Consider the following 19443-nt stretch of genomic DNA (forward strand, 5'->3'; position numbering starts at 1 on the left):
GAAGTGTCGATATTCCGTTTTCGGTTGAAGCGTTATTAAGCAGCAGCGGACCTCGAATTGCTTCACACTGTTAGGACGATTACGCGTTGACTACTTCATATACACGGCCACCATAGTCTCTTCGACCCTCTGCAGCGCGACGTGAATGTTTTCTTGCTGCAGAACAGCCGAGACAAAACCTCTCACTTTGTCATCAACAATAACAACAACTGGAAAGGTACCTGCTATATCTATTACATCTTCAGAGGACACTACAATGGCAGCAACGTAAGTTGAAAGACTCGATTCATTTGCTTTAGTCTTGTTTGTTATATTGCCTTCTTATTTGGCAAGCGTTTTTGCTTTCGTGGGCATGCCGTCTGCTCCAAAACGGGGATATTCGTTGCGCAAAAGGAGGCGAAGGATGCAATATTATATAAGATCATGCACCTTCAAGATGCAAGGAGCCTTGTCATTACCTGTGTTATTACAAAGCTTGAAGGAAATTGACGTCATGAAAGCAGTGGACATCAACCATGTCAAGCTCTTGCCTTGAGTCTTGGAAACCCAACTCCCAACGGGCAAGACTGAAACCACCATGTATACCACAAAATTTATCTCATCATTCCCCTTGTTTCCCTAAAAAAACCACAAACCCCAAATCACTTTTTTGGCAACTCACACACACGAAAACCTGTACAATATCAAATCGTCCCCTTCAATTTGATGTTTTGTCAACAACCCACTAACACAGTGCACGCATCAACCAATTGGCTGCTTCTCTTGGCGGTCCCAGTGGTGATATTGGTCTGATAGGTTTGGCCGTCATGGTAATTACACAGATTTCGAGTTTTTTTTTCAGCTTGACTTGACATGTCACTTTGTATCAAACCAGGGTCAAAACTTGATCTTGAACATGAACGATCACGGATACACTGTAGTTGCTTACAACCGAACAACTGAAAAGGTCAAACAGTTCTTGGACAATGAAGCTAAAGGTATCTATCGTCTTCCTTCTTCATTACAATAACAACCATATTCACCTTACACAACTCTTCACTTAAACAGGAACCAAAATCCAAGGCGCATTCTCCATCGCTGAACTATGTGCCAAACTCAAAAAGCCACGTAAAATCATGTTGTTGGTTAAAGCTGGATCAGCTGTAGACGACTTTATCGCTCAATTGTTGCCACATTGTGAAGCTGGCGATTGTATTATCGATGGGGGAAACTCGCACTTCCCTGATTCGATTCGTCGTACCAAGGAACTGGAGGCTAAGGGATTCTTGTTTATTGGAACTGGTGTGTCTGGTGGTGAAGAAGGAGCCAGATATGGTCCTTCAATTATGCCTGGTGGGTCTCCTAAGGCTTGGTGAGTGAGCGAGAACCATACGTCTGGGGTTTCGTGGTAACTGTCAACGATTTTGTGCGAGAAAAAATGATCGCTGCTATACCAAAACTACGTCAGCAGCTGATTTATCCATTCACATCTCTCTTTTTAACAGTCCTAATCGTCATCTTTCTCCCACAGGCCTTTGGTAAAGAACATCTTCCAAGACATCTCTGCCAAGACCAAAGATGGTGAAGCATGTTGTGATTGGGTTGGTGAAGGTGGATCAGGTCATTACGTAAAGATGGTGCACAACGGTATTGAATATGGTGACATGCAAATCATTGCCGAAGCCTACTTTTTGATGAAGACATGTCTACACATGACTGCCGATGAAATGGCTGATGTACTTGATGAATGGAACAAGGGGGAATTGGACTCCTTCTTGATTGAAATCACTCGAGACATCATGAGATTCAAGGATGAAGATGGTACTGCTTTGGTTGAGAAGATTCGTGATACCGCTGGCCAGGTAAGCCATTATTTAGTTGTACCCTCTCTTTCTTTGCTCTTGTCGAAACTAATGCACTGCTCTATCTTTCAAAGAAAGGAACTGGTAAATGGACTGCCATCCAAGCTCTTGACTTGGGAACTCCCGTCACCTTGATTGGTGAAGCTGTCTTTGCTCGATGCCTATCAGCGTTAAAGACGGAGCGAGAGGCTGCATCCAAGATCCTTGATGCCCACTCTGTCGAATTCAAAGGCGATAAGAAGGCCTTTATTGAAGATATCAGACAGGCTGTATATGCTGCCAAGATCATCTCGTATGCTCAAGGCTTTATGGAATTACGTGAGGCTGCCAAGGAACAAGCATGGAACTTGAACTATCCTTCTATTGCTCTTATGTGGCGTGGTGGTTGTATCATTCGAAGGTACGTGTGAAGGTTTGACAGGATGGTGACGGCGCCGAGAGAGAATTGTTTGTCACCACAGGACGTCACTCTATAATAATGGCGGTTTTTTTGTCTCCTGACTGACTCTAACAAGAACCCTTCCATCTCTACTAGTGTATTCTTGGGAGATATTACAGCTGCCTTCCGCAAAAACCAACACCTCACCAACCTTCTTCTGGATCCATTCTTCACCAGTGCCATCCACCGTTGTATGCCATCATTCCGTCGTGTATGTGCTCAAGCCATGTTGAGCGGAGCTCCAATCCCATGTTTAGCTACTGCTCTCAACTTTTATGATGGATACCGTCTTCCTCGTGGATCAGCCAACTTGCTCCAAGCTCAACGTGATTACTTTGGTTAGTTACTTTGAGTTAACCCGTTACTTTGGTCGGTTGGTTTACTGTTTGAGTTATTAACGTTAACTTTTGAACTAGGTGCTCACACATACGAGCTAGAAGGCAAACCAGGAGACTGGGTTCACACCAACTGGACTGGTATGTATCTTTGGTTGATCGCTTTTTACTGATTCGTACGCTGACTCAGTTTGTATCCTCTTAGGTCGTGGTGGTCGTGTCGCATCTTCCACATACCAAGCATAAAAAAGTTGACAAACGAAAGCTTGTGCCTTTGCTCATAAAATAGATATCAAAAAGTCTTTTTAACTAATCTGAAAGTTGTCAATATGAATAATGCGATTCTGGTTAGCGTGATGTACGTTTCTTCTTCCTTCTTTCGTTTTTCGTCGCAAAGCGTCTTTAAAGCACCGAGGACACAGTTATCTGTTGCCAAGACTGTCTGAGGCATCCAATAGTACTAGAACGACACAGGTAAGCTATATCTATCGTGTATCGCATTGTATACTGCTGGTAACCCATAGTTTTTAGAAGCTTGAGCTAGAAAGTATGGTAACAGATGAACACTACCCACCAGTCATGGAACGGAAGAGCATTGTCGTGCCTTCCAAAGGATCTGGGTTACGGCTTGTGCCTATGAAGAATCAGGTATGTTTCTTTACATCCCTGGTTTACATCCTTACTTTTTTGACGACTAGCAGACGCTAACATCCGCCCATCTACACAGGTGAACTCGTACACATCTGCACTGTATATCGTCATGGCCACCAACCTTAACATGAGCTACGTTTTATCAATAGGTCCGAGATCCTACACGACCATACTATTTCGCATCACTAGACAACATCACATTCGTTGAGGAGGCATCGATATCTACATGGGTTGCATCGCTGAGTCCGCTTGCAGCACTACCAAATGATTATCACATGAGGAGTGCATTGCCATTTGATGATTTTGTGGAAAAGTTTGGGCAGGGGTTTATATTGTTAAATGCTGCGATGGGTGGCAGAGTAGCTGTAAATCCGAGGTGGATTGTAGGTGTTAAAGCAGGTAAGCGATGTCTGGTGGCTGGATTTTTGATGATAGAGTCTATTTGGTCGGCAGAACGTTTGATGATGTGGCAGTATTCATCACACAATCCCGTTTTAGGAAACGATCCAGGAAACACATCGATTGAGATCTTCCACACCCAGAACTATACGCCAGGGACTCAGACGTGTATGAGCCATACTGTGGAAGGTGTGTAAACATCAAGGTCTGTTCTTATAACCAAAACTGACCCAAGACTTCTTTACAAATAGTTAAAGCCGATCTACCATACGTGTTAAAGCAGTTGGTTCCAGACCAGTATGATGATATCAAGGCTATTGTTGGGCAGTCGACGAATGTTGGACACAACACGCAACTTTGAGGAGTCGCGTAAAGGAACATTGTGTTTGGATATCTCTTTCCTGCTTCTTTTTTTCTTATTGTAAATTGTCATATTGACATATCACTATAATCGATGACCTCAAGTTATTGATCTCAGCATGTTGGGGTGTTTGTATTGCGGACGTGTTTGATCCAAAGTGAATCTGTGCGATTGACGTGTTATGTCGCGTCTAGCATCAGATTATAATTATTTAAAGTCCGTTCCAACTCTTAATAATGCCAACGTACCGTCCAGGTTTGTCTCCTTCATCCATTCTTCGCATTTCTAGACTTCTGCGCACCAAACACCCAAGTTCCTGAAAGAGAGTCAATCCGACATTTAGAGATATATTAAATATTGCCCAAGATGATGCAACAACCCATTATCGTAATGAGTAAGTGATGACACCAATTTCATTCCATGGACAAGGACATTTCAATTCTAATGCGCATTTTCTTCCTTTGCATATAACTAGACACCAACATGGAACGAGAAACAGGTCGTAAAGCTCAATTATCTAATATTACAGCTGCCAAAGTATGTCATCCTCTCACCCAATCCTCTCCTTTGCTTGACGTTCATTGAACAATTCATTGACATTTATTTATTTTTTACAACAGACTGTCGCAGACATCATCCGAACATGTCTAGGACCACGCGCAATGTTGAAAATGCTGCTAGATCCGATGGGAGGAATTGTATTGACAAATGATGGGAATGCTATATTGAGAGAAATCGAAGTTGCGCACCCTGCTGCAAAGTCAATGATTGAGTTGTCGAGAACCCAGGACGAGGAGGTTGGGGATGGGACTACGAGTGTTATCATCCTAGGTAATACATATACATCTGTTTTTAATGATGATCAGACAGTAAGATGCATTGGATCTATCCCTAACGCATAGCTTTTACACAATAGCTGGAGAAGTACTATCATCCGCCCTGCCCTTCTTGGAACGATCCATTCACCCAATCACCATCATTGGCGCATTCAAACGAGCACTCGAAGATGCACTTATAATCATTACCGATATTGCCGTCCCCGTAAACATTCAGGATCGTACAGAAATGCTTCGCTTGATTAAATCAACTATTGGGACAAAGTTTGTGGCTCAATGGAGTGATTTAATGTGTGGGTTGGCTTACGATGCTGTGAAATGTGTTGCTCAGGAAGTTGATGGCAAACGTGAGATTGATATCAAGCGTTATGCTCGTGTTGAAAAGGTAAATCATGAGATTTGCGTATTTCTTGTCTGTCGTGTTCTTTTTCTGCCTTTTTCTGAAACCTTTGGCTTCTCAACATCTTCATCTAACTCCTTGTTCGCTCAAACAAAGGTACCCGGTGGCGAGATTGAACAATCCGAAGTATTGGACGGCATTATGGTCAACAAGGACGTTACTCATCCCAAGATGCGTCGTCGTATTGAAAATCCTCGAGTCATGCTCTTGGATTGTCCATTGGAATACAAGAAGGGTGAATCTCAAACCAATGTTGAGGTCACGGATGAAGCTCATTGGGCTCGCTTGTTGGAAATTGAAGAAGAACAAGTCAAGGAATTGTGTGATCATATCGTTAGGCTTAAACCTGATTTGGTGTTTACTGAGAAGGGAGTTTCTGGTAGGCTGTGTTGTGTGTTTGGGGTGGGAAAAAAGGCGGCCAAACCACTCCTGAATGCATTCTCGATACGAGAGCTCATATCATCTGCTGCTTTTCAATAGACCTGGCTCAACACTACTTGATGAAGGCCAACATCAGTGCCATTCGACGTGTCCGGAAGACCGACAACAATCGTATTGCTCGAGCTACTGGAGCTACCATTGTCAATCGTGTCGAGGATTTGAACGAGAATGATATTGGAACTGGTTGTGGATTGTTTGAAGTTCGTCAAATTGGTGACGAGTACGTGTGCTGTCTCTCAAGTTTTCTTTTTTTTGCCAAATCTGGTCTTTCTTCGACACGACTAACTCCTCATATCATCTTCTAGATACTTTACCTATCTAGTCCAATGTAAAGATCCCAAGGCATGCACCATTCTCTTACGAGGTCCATCAAAAGATATCCTGAACGAAGTAGACCGAAACTTGATGGATGCCATGTCTGTAGCTCGGAACGTCATGTTTGAACCACGATTGTGTCCTGGTGGTGGAGCAACTGAAATGGCTTTGGCTGTACGATTGGGTGAAAAGGCCAAATCCATTAGTGGAGTTGAACAATGGCCATACAAGGCACTTGCCGAGTCTTTGGAAGTCATTCCAAGAACTTTGGTACAGAATTGTGGTGGTAATGCTATCAAGACCCTTACTCAATTGCGCGTAAGTGTAGCATAGCTTTTGGTTGTAAAGAGTTTTAGAGGCATCCGGAGTTACGAGTGTTATTTGGCAGTTTTTTTTGCTCATCTTGAATATTTACTTTTCTCAGGCCAAGCAAGCTGAGGGATTCTCTTCATTCGGTATTGATGGAATTACTGGCAATGTAGTCGACATGAAGGAATATGGAGTATGGGAACCTCATGCAGTCAAGGCTCAAACGATCAAGACTGCTGTCGAATCTGCATGCTTGTTACTACGAGTTGACGACATCGTCTCTGGTGTCTCCAAAAAGGGATCTGGTGGCGGTCAAATGGCAGGACCTCAAGAAGGTGGTGAAGGTGATGAAGGCCAAATGGAGGTATGTTCGAGACTTCTGGTGGATTTTTTTTTTGTTGGACTTGAGTTGCTAACGTCTTTCTTTTCAATTTCTAGGAGGGTGGTGAACGTTAAAAGCAAGTGGTATAGAGTAAATTCTTTATGTAAAAGTTACTGTATTATAAAAACCAACAACGAGAATATACAGTTTGGCATGCTATAAAAACCATTCAAGTTATGGTAGACAGTATTAACCAATAGTACCACATCTCCCACAAACATATCCTGACATTCTAGCTGACGAGGCGAGCGTTCTGGAGTATGTTTGAGGCCCGTCGTCATCGTCGTCGACGACAGACCTTTCATGGAAGCTAAATATCAAGGGATTTACGTGACTTCAGACACGTTGAAATTACCGCAGTTAAGGATGGGCCATGACTTGCGGGTCATGAATAACCGTACGCCGGAAGACAACAACATAACTGTCACAGCCTTGCGGGCGTACGGGCATACTTGCGGGTTCTTGTTGCGTGGGATGTGTGGAAGAGCGAGGTGTGGGCGCGTTCATGGATACAGTCTGACGCATTCTTATTTTGTTCGAGGTTGCATCTGCTCAGTATTTATGTCGAGACAGGGAATTGTCGGTTTTCGTTGTATTATGATAACTAACAGTGATTGAATGTACACTTTGGCATGCTATGAATTTTATAAGTTATGTGGTAATGCGATAGCTTAAACTTCAGAGTGTTTTCTAGCACCACACCTCCCACAATCATACCCTGGTATCCTAGCTGATGAGCATCCCGGACACGAATACGTTCGAATCCAGCCCTCATCTTCATTTACACACCTCTCACAACCACACTCAAAGTAATACCCGTCCCTCAACAACTCCTGTCTCTCCCTTCTCGGAAGCGTGAAATCTATATACGAATGATATAATGCTGCCCCCTCTTCCATATCATGAAGAGCAAAGAATTTTACTCGAGGTTCAGCATCCAAGAACGTCGTTACGTTTGAGTCACTACTGCTTGACGGATTATGCAGTTTGATTCCAGTATCCCGCATAAGATTCGGCTTACAGGAGTGGTTAAAGTATGATGCTGCTGGGTATATTCCGAATCCGGCTGAAGTGCCTTCAAAGCTCCATAGCCCGAATCCGTTACATGTGCGGATGCATATTAGATTTATAAAGTCGTCGAGGGTGTAATGGTTTGTGAGCAGTGTGGTGAAGTGTTGGGATGGCGTGTCGTTGTTGTTACTACTATGTGGTAGAGTTTTGAGTAGCCCGTACAGGTATTCGAGTTGCTGGCGTTCGATACGATCTAATGATTCTACATTCCTTATGAGTTTCGTTACATCCTTATATGAGACACCTGCCTGATCATCTGGTGCGTTTCGTCTGGATATCATTCCAAGAACGAAACGACCTAAATCTTGGATATCTAATGCTGAATACACTTCAGCATCCTCGAGCAACATTCCATTCAATTTGGACACGATTGTATACACCTTCTTGGCGTGTTTACGATACACTGGTCCTAGATTCGATAGGTCTACCATTGCCGTGCATTCAAATTCGGTATGATGAGGTTGCTTCAAATCTTGGCACGATGATGAGCAGTAGTATACTGACGTGCATTCTGTACATGATAGAGCGTATTTGTTTAGGGCGATTGTGTAGCAGGTGTGGCAGACTCGTTTACGTTCTTCGTGTATTATAGCTATAAAGGTTAAGAATTATCGGTTAGAATCTAATCAATGAGGTCATAACTGCAAGACGAGCATTTCGCTTACATAGACCATATGGTCGAGCTTCAAGCACTAGATCTCCTTGTTTCAACGGATGTGAGGATACAGCGTATAAGCCCAGCGATGGCTCACGTTTGATGAGGAGACTGGTTGTTTCAACAGTCATAACTCAGCGATCAAGTATTGAAGCGATAGGTGTAAAGTCCTCGTCTGTAGGTCGTTGTCCAGGATTTTTTTCTATGTTGAAGTACGACAGAAGTGTTTTATGTCAACAAACTGGTCATTGCAAAGCTCGATGACTGACGACAGGTTCCTATTCAGTGGTACAGTCCCTCTACGCGGAACAAACACCGGTGTGATATCTTCAATCACGTCACATTCCGCAAACCACTTGCCTCGCTTTGAGTTGATTAGAAAGTGCTAAAGTCGAGCAAGAATCCAATCTTATATCACGTAAAGAGTAGCTATGTGGCTGTTTCTCGTTATGCAGAGAAGTCTTCGACAAGGTCAGGCGTATTTATGTCTGGCAAGAAAATAACGTGCTAAAACAACGACCACAATTGATTGACGTGATTTTTTAAAGAGCGGACGCTTTGTTAGTTGTAATTACGCGTAACTGGATTGGCTCTTGTATGAGAGTTTTCCGTTGCTGTCTCCAAACAATGGAGCTCCTGACATTCTTCGCAGCAAACAGTTATGAGCATACAGACTAAAGAGGCATACTCAAGGACTGTAGCCATGTCTAATGGAGATGTTCAAGAGTGCAGAGAGCAGGTTACTGAGTCTTGAAGCTAGTAGATTACGTCGTGATCTGTATCTTTGCTAGTTATTACGGCCATAGAACCTCGTGAAAAGAGTACTGCCACTGTTTAGTGTAGTGGATGGATGCTTCTCCTCGTGTCTCCTTCGATATTTGGGCTGTCACGGCTGTTCCGTAGCCATCATCAACTTGTCAAATCGATTTCGTCCTTGCTCAGATGTGATACTCTAGATACAAGCAAGGACGTCACTTGCTATACCTGATGAAGGTCTCTCTTCCAAAAGTTAAGTTCTCTGAAATGAACAATCGCCGATACGGATTGGAAATGTTTACGGGGGTACCTTTAAGCTAGTGGTTTCGTCCCCCTTTAAGCCATAGCGACCTACCCAAGACTAGTTGAATGAATTTCACTGAGCTGCACGTCTGCGCTTTTGCAAGGACGTCATCATTCAACATCATTGGCATTCCAAAACAACCCTCTTGTCATCATTTTGAAAGCTTTTGCACTGAAAATTGCGCTGTACCATTTCATTTCTTTGTTAGAGTGCCAAGAACACGTGTTTGGAAGGAGTCTGTTAAAATTAGACATGGTAGAGAGTAGAATTGACACTTAATAGGTCTCAAGACTCTCTAATACATCGGTATATGAATTGTTGATCCACGAACGTTTGACTTGGACAGCGAAATACGCGTAGGAGTGAACTTTGAACTATGTCGTGGAGAACTTGACCATATACTCACGTTTTGAGCGAGCGAGGCAGTCGTAGTGCGCTTCCACGTGTCAAAGTTTTCATCAAACCGTAAAAGTCGACGTTTAGATATAAGCAGGACGGTGGAGAGGAGATAAAACGACACAACGTTCTGTATTGTCACGAGGTCTATAATATGAGAATCAAGACAGTCAAAGTGGTGGACTCTTCGACGGCAATAGACGGCAAAGATGATGTTTTGAGAAGAAGGAGAGTTCCATCACGTAAGTGTAAGATGATACTAGATTAGGCTGGATATATTATGAGATCATGTCTACATGCTTGTCGCTGATTGCTTTGCCCGTTATCGTGTTCCTAGCAACGCCGCCATCACCAACTGGACAACGTGAAGAGCCAGATCGCTTTCAAAAAGCTCTAACTTGTGGGTTTGAGCATATGCCACATTGGATGCAAGGTTTGTAGAATGATGTAGATCGGCTCTATAGTCACAACCAATTGCCTATATCAATCTATTGCGATCGGATGCTCAAACTGTCATCTCTCCCCTTTGGCAGACAATGGCTTCATACTATCTGGTTACCGATTCATTGACAATTCGTATCGAGAATGTGTCAAATCCATGTTCTACTTGCACAACGAGACCTTGAACGTATATACCCATTTGATTGGATCTCTGGCTTTTGTCGTATTGGCATACCTGACGATCTGGAATCGAGTTCCATGGTCAGAGTCCATGGAAAACGCTAGCTGGATCGATATCGTCGCTTGGTCCTGCTTCTTTGCTGGTGCTATAGGGTAAGGATCGACTCGGCGCTTCCATGCTTCGATCACATTGCTTATAATCTTGTCACTCAATCAGCTGTATGGGCTTATCAGCAGCCTTCCATCTGTTTCAGTGCCACTCGTATGATGTCTGTACAGCCTGGAATAAGGCTGATTACGTTGGAATCGTCACGCTCATTGTCGGGTCTTCCATTCCCGCTCTATATTATGGTACGGTTTTCGTATATTCCGTTGGTATGCTTGCACGTTGGAATAGGAGGACGAGTATTTGTTGGAAGGTGGGGCGGGGTGGATTCAATATGCGTTTTGGCCGAACGAACGCATGAAGAAGGGCTGAGGCATTATATTATGTATTACTGAAAAAATCACAATGGTGGAGTATCAGAGAAATGTTTAACACAACATCTCATCACTTTTCGCAGGTTTAATATGCTCACCTACATTACAAACATGGTATATTGCTCTGATGACTGTGGCTGGTACGAGTTTAGACAAGCTGGACCTAATAGTTGAATGATTATCATTGTTACTAATCTTAAACTTTGCAGGTACCGCAACCATCATAGCTTCAGCTTTCGATGTCTTCAGAAGTGTTAGATTCCGCACCGCTAGAACGATCGTCTTTGTAGCTCTGGGAGTTACTGCCATCTTCCCCATTACTCATGCTGTGTTCTTATGGGGTGTGAGTGAAGGAACTAAATGATTTTAATCTTGTTTCATCAAACGAATCGTTGCTTGAGTCTGAAACGATTTGTTTTTGCGTAGATTGAGTTTGTGAACCATGCACTGAGCCTATATTACATGCTTTTGATGGGAGCCTTCTATCTCGTGGGGGCCTTCTTGTATGCTTATAGATTTCCAGAGAGAGTTTGGCCTGGGAAGTTCGACATTTGGGTACGAAATTGTTGCAAGTCGATTTCATTTCTTGTTGCTCTACTGTTAGCACTCGTTTTTTTTCCTGATGTGTCGCTTCACTTTCTTAGTTTCATTCGCACTCCATCTTCCACATATGTGTAATCGCCGGTTGCATTACGCATTACATCGCACTTGTGTACATGCATCGGTTCTGGTCAAAGTACGTTTCCTGAATGGATCTTATAGGCATAGTGGGACAAGATTGACTGATACGACGTTTTTCTTCTAGTCATTCGCAGTCGTGTGATGTTGCCAGAGCGTTTGTCGCTCGAGTTTCTCTTACCAACACTTCATTCTGATATTCCTTCTGTGGAAGGCATCAAGATTAGATTAATAAAGATCCATGTTTCGCATACCGTATATTCTCCTGTATCAGAAATCCCATCAAACACACATTTTAATGTAGCGTGCAAAAGTTCAAACTTGTTTCAAATGTTACATAGTAGGTTTTTAATCTACAGGAATTCTCTACTTCTTGCTGGCTTTAGCAGGAGTTGGTGCAGCTGGTTTCTTGGTCTCGGAACTCTGAGATTTCAATACCTGAGCAAAAGAAAGGACTGTCAGTATTCAAAATGCTACGAGGTGCAATTCTATAGAAACGACACATACCTTCTTGACAATCTTTTGTTCTTCAATGATGAAGGCACGAACGATTCGTTCCCTAACACAGCCAGCACATCGTGAGCCACCGTATGCCCTGGTGACATTCTTCTTTGACTTTGATAGACGAGCGTATTTTTGTGGTCTCAAAGCTGGGAGCTAGATGGAGATAAGTGTGTTAATTGACTAGTAGATGATGAGCAAGATCGTGTCATGCAACAAAAAAGAGTGGTATAGCCTGTGGAAATGGATTCTACAACATCGAGCAATATCCAACAATCCAACTAGATGGTTTTACACAAGCACCAAGCAGCTGGAATATTTTGATAACCGTGCAGATAACACGATCTGTTGCTGTTGCTGTCTCTGCTTCCAACACATCGTGTCTGCGACTGCTCGACTTGACAATATCCACAACCCACTACATCCACTCATACAGCCTGACACTTCCTAACTACTACTACATCTACTAATAACTCACCCCAGGTAATTTTGATCCACAGTCACCACATTTAGCACCGTTGGCTCGTTTGTGCACGTACAAGACGTTCAGTCGTCCACCAGGAGTCTTTGTCTTTTTGATCAAGTTTGATTTAGTGTTGTACGATAATCGTCTTCGGTATGTCACTCGTTGAGCCATCTTTTTATATTATAACTAGAGGGACGAGTTGGATGTTAGTTTCTTGGTGATGTTTGAAGTTGTTGGGCAAATTGTAGAGTAGGGAGGGGGGTATTGGCGCTCAAAATGGTCGTGTAGAGTGCAGAATATTGACAGTGCTGTGCATCACCCTCTGTCCCTATGCACATATCTACAAGATAGCCGATGCTACAAGATGGTGACAATTGTCGACCTGACTGCCAGTCACAACTACAATGATAGCCCACAATGGAGATGCCTCGTCTATAAACTTCGTATTGACAGCTTCCTACCTTATTCCTCTTCTCCCCAAAAGAAATCAGATGGATGTGTTGGATGTCTTCGTTGAGTCGTTTGAAAGTACCGAATGATAACCGAATCCAGTAATTCAAACAAATCGAATGACGAGGAGGACAAATTCGATAGAAACTACATAGACAGGAAGCATCTCAATCACGTTATCAACTAGCTGCATCACGGCGTCACGCATAATTCGAATGGCTGCTGCAAGAACGACTATAGTCTTTGTCACTGGAAATGCCAACAAACTCAAGGAAGTCCAAGCTATATTATCTGGTACAAATATCAATCTCACCTCATCAAAACTGGATCTGGTCGAAATTCAGGCAAGTTGCCGTGTTGGAACGTGTGTATTCGGTCGACATTAAACCAACTCGGAGATTTGATGCTATGATACACACAACGACACGGTTGCATAGCCAGCGATGCTAACCCCAATATTCTCAATAGGGCACGACGCAAGAATGTGCCATAGATAAAGCTAAACGAGCCTCTGCGGCTTTAGGAAACATACCAGTGCTAACTGAAGACACTGCGCTTTGTTTCAACGCACTGAAGGGTCTTCCCGGTCCATACATCAAATGGTTTCTGGAATCTATGGGACATGATGGTCTCAACACCATGTTATCGGGTTTCGAAGACAAGAGCGCGTATGCTCTTTGTACATTTGCACTTGTACCATCTCCAGGTGCTGAGCCAATTCTCTTTGAAGGACGGAATGATGGTAGAATAGTGCCTGCGAGAGGACCGCTCGATTTTGGTATGTTGTGGTATAATGTTGCAATAATCAAACAGTAAGCTAAGCTCTTTTCCCAACAGGCTGGGACCCAATATTCGAGTCTAACGACGGTAGTAGTGGATTGACGTATGCTGAAATGGAAAAATCGGTAAAGAATCAGATATCACATCGTGCTAGAGCCTTGGGAAAGCTAACGGAATACTTGGCTACAACATCATTATGAGACAGGACTGATCATATCAGTGCTAGGAGCCTTTTATTTAGCTCATCATCCACATAAAGCATTATATAAATTAGAATTTGTACATTCTTGAACACTGCCTCATATAAACGTTGCAAGCTCTGTCGCGTTCTCATTGCAACGGTGCAGAAGCCAGACACTAGCCAAAACCATCTGTCTCAGATTTACAGGCATCCATGCAAATTGCCTCAAAGTCCCTTAAAATTCCCCGAAACGCGATAGGATCTAAATTTCTGCACAGAATTCCAACTCGACCAGGGAACAAACAAGTGTGTTCGCTCTGACTTCACTTAGTTCACTCCCGAGACACCATCCGCCATTGAATAAAGAGTGCATTTAAGTGCTCTTTCGTCCCTGAAACTTGTTTGTCTTTCCCGGAAACATCTCCCGCGTCAATTGCAGCAAGTTTCTTCATATCTCAAGCAACAGCAACAACCAAGCATATGAGTAACGAGCCAAGGAATGTCCAGTTCGCTGGAGCTCCTCCACCAGACAGTGTAGCCCATTCACAGCAAGGAAGCGCCAACCCCATATCCACAAAGAATGAAAAGGCAATGAGCGAGAAAAAGGCTGCTGCCAAAAAACTCGATATTGTACGTTGTTGCTGTTAGATTCAGCTTGGATCTCTAGATCCATTGGATCTCTAGATCCAATACCAATTTTCGTGCCTATTTATTGATTCTCTCTTTACATTTTAGGAGGAGCATATGTTGACATTTGATCAACTGAAAGAAAGACATCACACATCTTTCGACCCCATTAAACCAACCATATCTCAAGGTCTGACATCTGAAGTCGCGGCGCAGAGATTAGAGCAATACGGACCGAATGTGTTGACGCCTCCTAAAAAGACGCATTGGTACAAAAACGACATGCATTAATGCTATTAGTTACAATATGCTGACCTGTTTCCCTTGGCTTGAAGGTTTATCAAATTCATGGAGCACTTGCTGTCACTATTTAATGCGTAAGTTGATTGCTCGTCATGGGCTCTGATGCAAGTCGCTTACGCGGTTTCTTCTGTTTAGGTTATTGATTGTTTCTGGTATCTTGACATATGTATTGTATGGAATTGTGCCCGAGGGAAACTCTGCAAATGTACGTGGTTTAAGCAAGCCGTTTTCTTTAGCAGCATTTCAAATAACAGCTTCGAACGCCGCTCTAGTTGTATATCGGTGCTATTCTAATTGCTGTCGCCTTCCTCAATGCCATGATTGAATTTTACCAATTACAAAAATCCGCTGCTCTTTTGGAATCATTCATGGTAAATACCGATAGCAATCTCTTCTGCTGTACAACAATTGACACCCTGAACTTTTTTCGCCTCTCCTAGAACATGATCCCAGCAAAAGCCAACGTCATCCGAAACGGTTCTCAATCACAGATTGCTGGTGCAGACCTAGTGCTCGGAGATGTCGTATTTGTTCGACTGGGAGATAAAGTACCTGCCGATATATATGTCTTCAATGCTGGCGATTTTAAGGTCGACAATTCTTCATTGACCGGTGAATCCGAACCACAAGATCGTGTTGCTCACAACACTCATACCAATCCCCTTGAGGTATGTAGCACAGAGCTCATCGCTGTCTATATGCGGCTGCTGAAGCAATATACTATTAGGCTACCAACCTGGCATTCAACGGTACTTTGGCTGTAGCTGGTGAAGCTTATGGTGTGGTCGTTCGAACTGGTGATAACACCGTGCTGGGTCAAATTGCTGGTTTGACGTCTGGTGAAACTAAGCGAAAGTCGCCATTGTCTATGGAAATTGATCGATTCGTCTACGTGAGTCCCATACATCAACTACGAAGCAGTCATCTTTTTTCGCTAAGAAGGATCCCCAATTTAGATCATCGGAGGTGTTGCCATAACCTGCGCAATCGTCTTCTTCATCGTCGCATACATCAAGTCCCAGCAAATCGCTTTCGCACTCAATTTCGCAATCGGTGTCTTGGTCGCTTGGGTTCCTCAAGGTCTACCAGCCACAGTCACCATGTTGCTGACTATTGCCGCCAAACGAATGGCTTCAGAACAAGTTCTCGTCAAGGATTTACAAGGTGTTGAAACTCTTGGTGCTATTACTCTTCTGGCAACAGACAAGACTGGAACATTGACTCGAAATCAAATGACTGCTACCAATATTTGGACTTCGTTGAAATTGATGACCACTGCTGGTGCTAATGAGAATATTCCATCTGGGGAAGTGGCAGTTGACATGTCTGTTAGTGGTGTTTCTGAGATTTTGCATATTAGTGCTATGTGTTCAAGGTAGGGGAGAAAACAGTGAAAGCGAACAGCATAATGGATACTTATCCGTTGTTCTCTGTTAGAGCACGATTTGAAAAAGTAGAAGGCCCAATTGCTGATCGAAAGATCAGTGGTGATGCTACTGAATCGGGCTTATTCCGTTATGCTGCTGCCAAACTGCCTGACATTGATCAAGTACGTCTGAGCATTGATTTGTGTTTTCATTCACTGATGTGAATTTCTTATTTACTTCATCCTTCTTTTGCAGCTTGGTGACAAGTACCCCAAAATCTTTGAAATTCCATTCAACTCAGACACCAAATGGCATATGACTATTCACAACAAGCCTCACACAAATGGTCCATTAACTCAATCCATGAAGGGAGCTCCAGAACGTATCTTGCGAGTCTGTGATACCATCTTGGTGGATGGTGTTGCCGTCCCTATGACTGACGAACATCGAGCTGCTTTCAATTTCTCATACGAGTACATGGCCGGAAAGGGACATCGTGTGCTGGCATTTGCTCAATTGTTGTTGCCTGAAAGTGAATTCCCTCTTGGATTTAAATTCTCAAAGGAGGACAAGAATTTCAAGACAGTGAGTATCCGTTGGCTCACGGAGATTTTTTTACTTTCGACCCTAACTGACAAACTCATAGACTGGATTATGCTTTGTCGGATTGGCAAGTTTGGAAGATCCACCCAAGCACGGTGTTCGTGAAGCCATTGGTCACTGTCGTGAAGCTGGTATCAAAGTCATGATGGTCACTGGTGATCACCCTCTCACTGCTGAAGCAATTGGTCGCAAAATCAATCTCATGCTGGGTGAAACCAAGGACTCCCTTGCAAAACGTACCGGTCGTCGTGTCGACGACATTAAAGAATCTGAAGTCTCGTCTATTGTCATCCACGGTGAAAAGATTGATGACCTGACTGAAGAAGACTGGAATATTATTTTCTCAAAAGACGAAATCATCTTTGCAAGAACTTCTCCCAAGCACAAGTTACAAATCGTCAAGCATGCCCAAAGTCTTGGACATATTGTTGGTGTAACTGGTGATGGTGTCAATGACAGTCCTGCTCTGAAGAAGGCTGATTTGGGTATTGCTATGAATATTTCTGGATCTGACGTTTCAAAAGAGGCTGCTGCTATGATTTTGTTGGATGATAACTTTGCTAGTACTGTTAATGGTATCGCTGAAGGTCGTTTGATTTTCGCCAATTTGAAGAAATCCATTCGATGTAAGCGACAACGTGAAGCGAAAAAGGAAAGAAACAGATTACTGACATCCTTTCTTGAACGTAGATGTCGTCACCCACATTATTCCCGAAGTATTACCATACCTCTTATATGTCATCATCCCAATCCCCGTTGCTATTGGAGCTCTGCAGATTCTAGTCGTCGATTTAGGATTCGAATTGTTTGCTGCTTTATCATATGCCTGGGAATTACCAGAAACTGCAGGTGGTCTCATGCGTCTACCTCCTCGAAAGCCAGTTACCGCTGACTCCATCAAACGCAAACGAGCCCGTGAAGCCGAACAAGCTTCTCACGCCCTAGTCATCCCACAAGATGTCGAAGGAGGTGAAGAAATCAAGCCCTCCTCCTTCCAAGTCGCCTTCCACACAATGAAACAAATGACTCAAAGATGGTGGTGGAAGCAACTCTTTGAAGGACCAGAAGGCGATGTGCTGGTTGATTTGGATGGTTTGAGTTACTCGTATTTGGAAGGTGGTATGATTGAATTCTTGGGTGCTTTGACTACATTCTTTGTTGTTTTCTGGTAAGTTTTCTGTTTCCATATATTTATCATCACTTTCAAACAAATAGACTGACGTGACACTACCATTGAAAATAGGAAGGGAGTAGATCCCGCTACCGGAATTGTATTCGGTGTTAGTCCTTGGGATACTGTTCAAATGCAAACCAATGGCAACTACTTTGTGGTCGGAGCTCCATCATACACTACTGTGACTGGAAATGTCTTGGTATGTACTCTGAGTGGTCGTGCCGCCTATTTAGCAGTTGTTGGGATGGCTGATTTTTTTTTGTTTGCAGAACGATTCAGCTCAAGTCGAAGCTTTCGCTCAAGCCCAATCTGCCTTCTACTTTTCCATTATGGTACGTTTTAGAAGGTACCATTTTTGGCAAAGGTTTATTAACTCGACCTTGTGTTGCAGATTATTCAAATGTGGAACTTGTTTGCCTGCAAATCTCGATTCCGATTGCCATTTGGAATGTATATGATTGCGTAAGTGGCCTAGAATCTTGCTTGTGTGTTTAAAACGTCTTGATATACTCATACCTCTTGAATTCAGAAACACTGCGACTTGGTGGAGTGTTGTTGGTGGTGTCGCATTTACCGTGGTTATCGTTTATGCTCCTCCATTCAACAGTAAGTTATCACATAGTTTTCTTAAGGACGCTCTTGATTCTAAACGTCTTCACTCAACCTAGTTGCTTTCGGTACTTCATGGCACTTGCTTCCCTTGTACTGGTTGATTCCAATGGCATTCGGTGCCTTCCTGATATTCTACAATGCTGCACGGCTATTGCTTAAACAGTGGCGTAAGTATTGCAATGAGCCAATTTACATTGAAACGGCCCCGTGAATCTAAACAATTTTTCTGTCACATAGTGACGCCCGTCAAATGGAACCCGGAGATTTCAGGTCTCCAAATGTATCCAACACGTTGGGTATGTATTGTATTTATCGTCTTTTTGCTGTAGCATCATAAACTGACTTTCTTGTATAACCCTTAGTCTACTGGACGGTAATTTATGTGTTGTTGGGAAAAAACATATATAACCCAAAACATACTTAAACGCTTGGCATTTGTACATTATGAAGGGTAACAATAATACTAGACATCTCTATAAACACTCGTTGCATGGTGAAGAGAGCTTTGATTGTCGCGGAAATTATACTGTATCTTGGTGCAGGCTTCTGCATAGAACCTCAGTTAGATAGCAGTCGGCCACAGTTCACGAGTATTCCAGACTTGGCATTTGACGAAAAGATTCTTTCGAAGTTGGGTCCATTCAGTATTCGTGCTTTCTTAAATGAAAAATCAGCATTTGCGTCCATCATGTTGTGAGTGGATCTGCGC

General features: G+C 43.1%; 7 protein-coding genes across 7 annotated transcripts; 5 read left to right on the forward strand and 2 right to left on the reverse strand.

Annotated features, from left to right (window-relative positions):
• Positions 1 to 256: 256 nt before the first annotated feature.
• On the forward strand, positions 257 to 2861 carry SmJEL517_g05308 (phosphogluconate dehydrogenase (NADP+-dependent, decarboxylating); the record flags this gene model as incomplete). Its single annotated transcript, XM_031171234.1, has 9 exons — positions 257 to 267; positions 734 to 809; positions 875 to 977; positions 1048 to 1351; positions 1511 to 1841; positions 1916 to 2241; positions 2377 to 2618; positions 2697 to 2756; positions 2821 to 2861. 9 exons carry the CDS (start codon positions 257 to 259, stop codon positions 2859 to 2861), a joined length of 1494 nt encoding a protein of 497 aa, XP_031022794.1.
• A 1531-nt stretch (positions 2862 to 4392) lies between these two features.
• On the forward strand, positions 4393 to 6783 carry SmJEL517_g05309 (uncharacterized protein; the record flags this gene model as incomplete). Its single annotated transcript, XM_031171235.1, has 9 exons — positions 4393 to 4420; positions 4502 to 4563; positions 4647 to 4857; positions 4943 to 5247; positions 5359 to 5641; positions 5743 to 5923; positions 6009 to 6336; positions 6443 to 6691; positions 6766 to 6783. 9 exons carry the CDS (start codon positions 4393 to 4395, stop codon positions 6781 to 6783), a joined length of 1665 nt encoding a protein of 554 aa, XP_031022793.1.
• Positions 6784 to 7380: 597 nt separating this feature from the next.
• Positions 7381 to 8566, reverse strand: SmJEL517_g05310 (uncharacterized protein; the record flags this gene model as incomplete). The annotated part of the gene is made up of 2 exons (XM_031171236.1): positions 7381 to 8372; positions 8446 to 8566. The coding sequence occupies 2 exons, from the start codon at positions 8564 to 8566 to the stop codon at positions 7381 to 7383; spliced, it is 1113 nt and encodes a 370-aa protein (XP_031022805.1).
• Positions 8567 to 10045: 1479 nt separating this feature from the next.
• SmJEL517_g05311 (uncharacterized protein) lies at positions 10046 to 11356 on the forward strand (the record flags this gene model as incomplete). The annotated part of the gene is made up of 6 exons (XM_031171237.1): positions 10046 to 10133; positions 10229 to 10324; positions 10425 to 10665; positions 10730 to 10863; positions 11076 to 11132; positions 11202 to 11356. 6 exons carry the CDS (start codon positions 10046 to 10048, stop codon positions 11354 to 11356), a joined length of 771 nt encoding a protein of 256 aa, XP_031022806.1.
• A 680-nt stretch (positions 11357 to 12036) lies between these two features.
• Positions 12037 to 12808, reverse strand: SmJEL517_g05312 (uncharacterized protein; the record flags this gene model as incomplete). Its single annotated transcript, XM_031171238.1, has 3 exons — positions 12037 to 12108; positions 12178 to 12327; positions 12650 to 12808. The coding sequence occupies 3 exons, from the start codon at positions 12806 to 12808 to the stop codon at positions 12037 to 12039; spliced, it is 381 nt and encodes a 126-aa protein (XP_031022807.1).
• Positions 12809 to 13302: 494 nt separating this feature from the next.
• On the forward strand, positions 13303 to 14067 carry SmJEL517_g05313 (uncharacterized protein; the record flags this gene model as incomplete). Its single annotated transcript, XM_031171239.1, has 3 exons — positions 13303 to 13455; positions 13556 to 13865; positions 13925 to 14067. The coding sequence occupies 3 exons, from the start codon at positions 13303 to 13305 to the stop codon at positions 14065 to 14067; spliced, it is 606 nt and encodes a 201-aa protein (XP_031022808.1).
• A 461-nt stretch (positions 14068 to 14528) lies between these two features.
• Positions 14529 to 19111, forward strand: SmJEL517_g05314 (uncharacterized protein; the record flags this gene model as incomplete). Its single annotated transcript, XM_031171240.1, has 19 exons — positions 14529 to 14678; positions 14784 to 14944; positions 15011 to 15052; positions 15114 to 15183; positions 15251 to 15349; positions 15419 to 15646; positions 15706 to 15870; positions 15935 to 16353; positions 16416 to 16527; positions 16601 to 16930; positions 16992 to 17574; positions 17639 to 18116; positions 18192 to 18321; positions 18392 to 18454; positions 18514 to 18584; positions 18652 to 18728; positions 18791 to 18901; positions 18972 to 19030; positions 19097 to 19111. The coding sequence occupies 19 exons, from the start codon at positions 14529 to 14531 to the stop codon at positions 19109 to 19111; spliced, it is 3363 nt and encodes a 1120-aa protein (XP_031022809.1).
• Positions 19112 to 19443: the final 332 nt, after the last annotated feature.

The sequence above is a fragment of the Synchytrium microbalum genome, assembly GCF_006535985.1.
Source record: "Synchytrium microbalum strain JEL517 chromosome Unknown SmJEL517_scf0046, whole genome shotgun sequence".
Classification (NCBI taxonomy): domain Eukaryota; kingdom Fungi; phylum Chytridiomycota; class Chytridiomycetes; order Synchytriales; family Synchytriaceae; genus Synchytrium; species Synchytrium microbalum.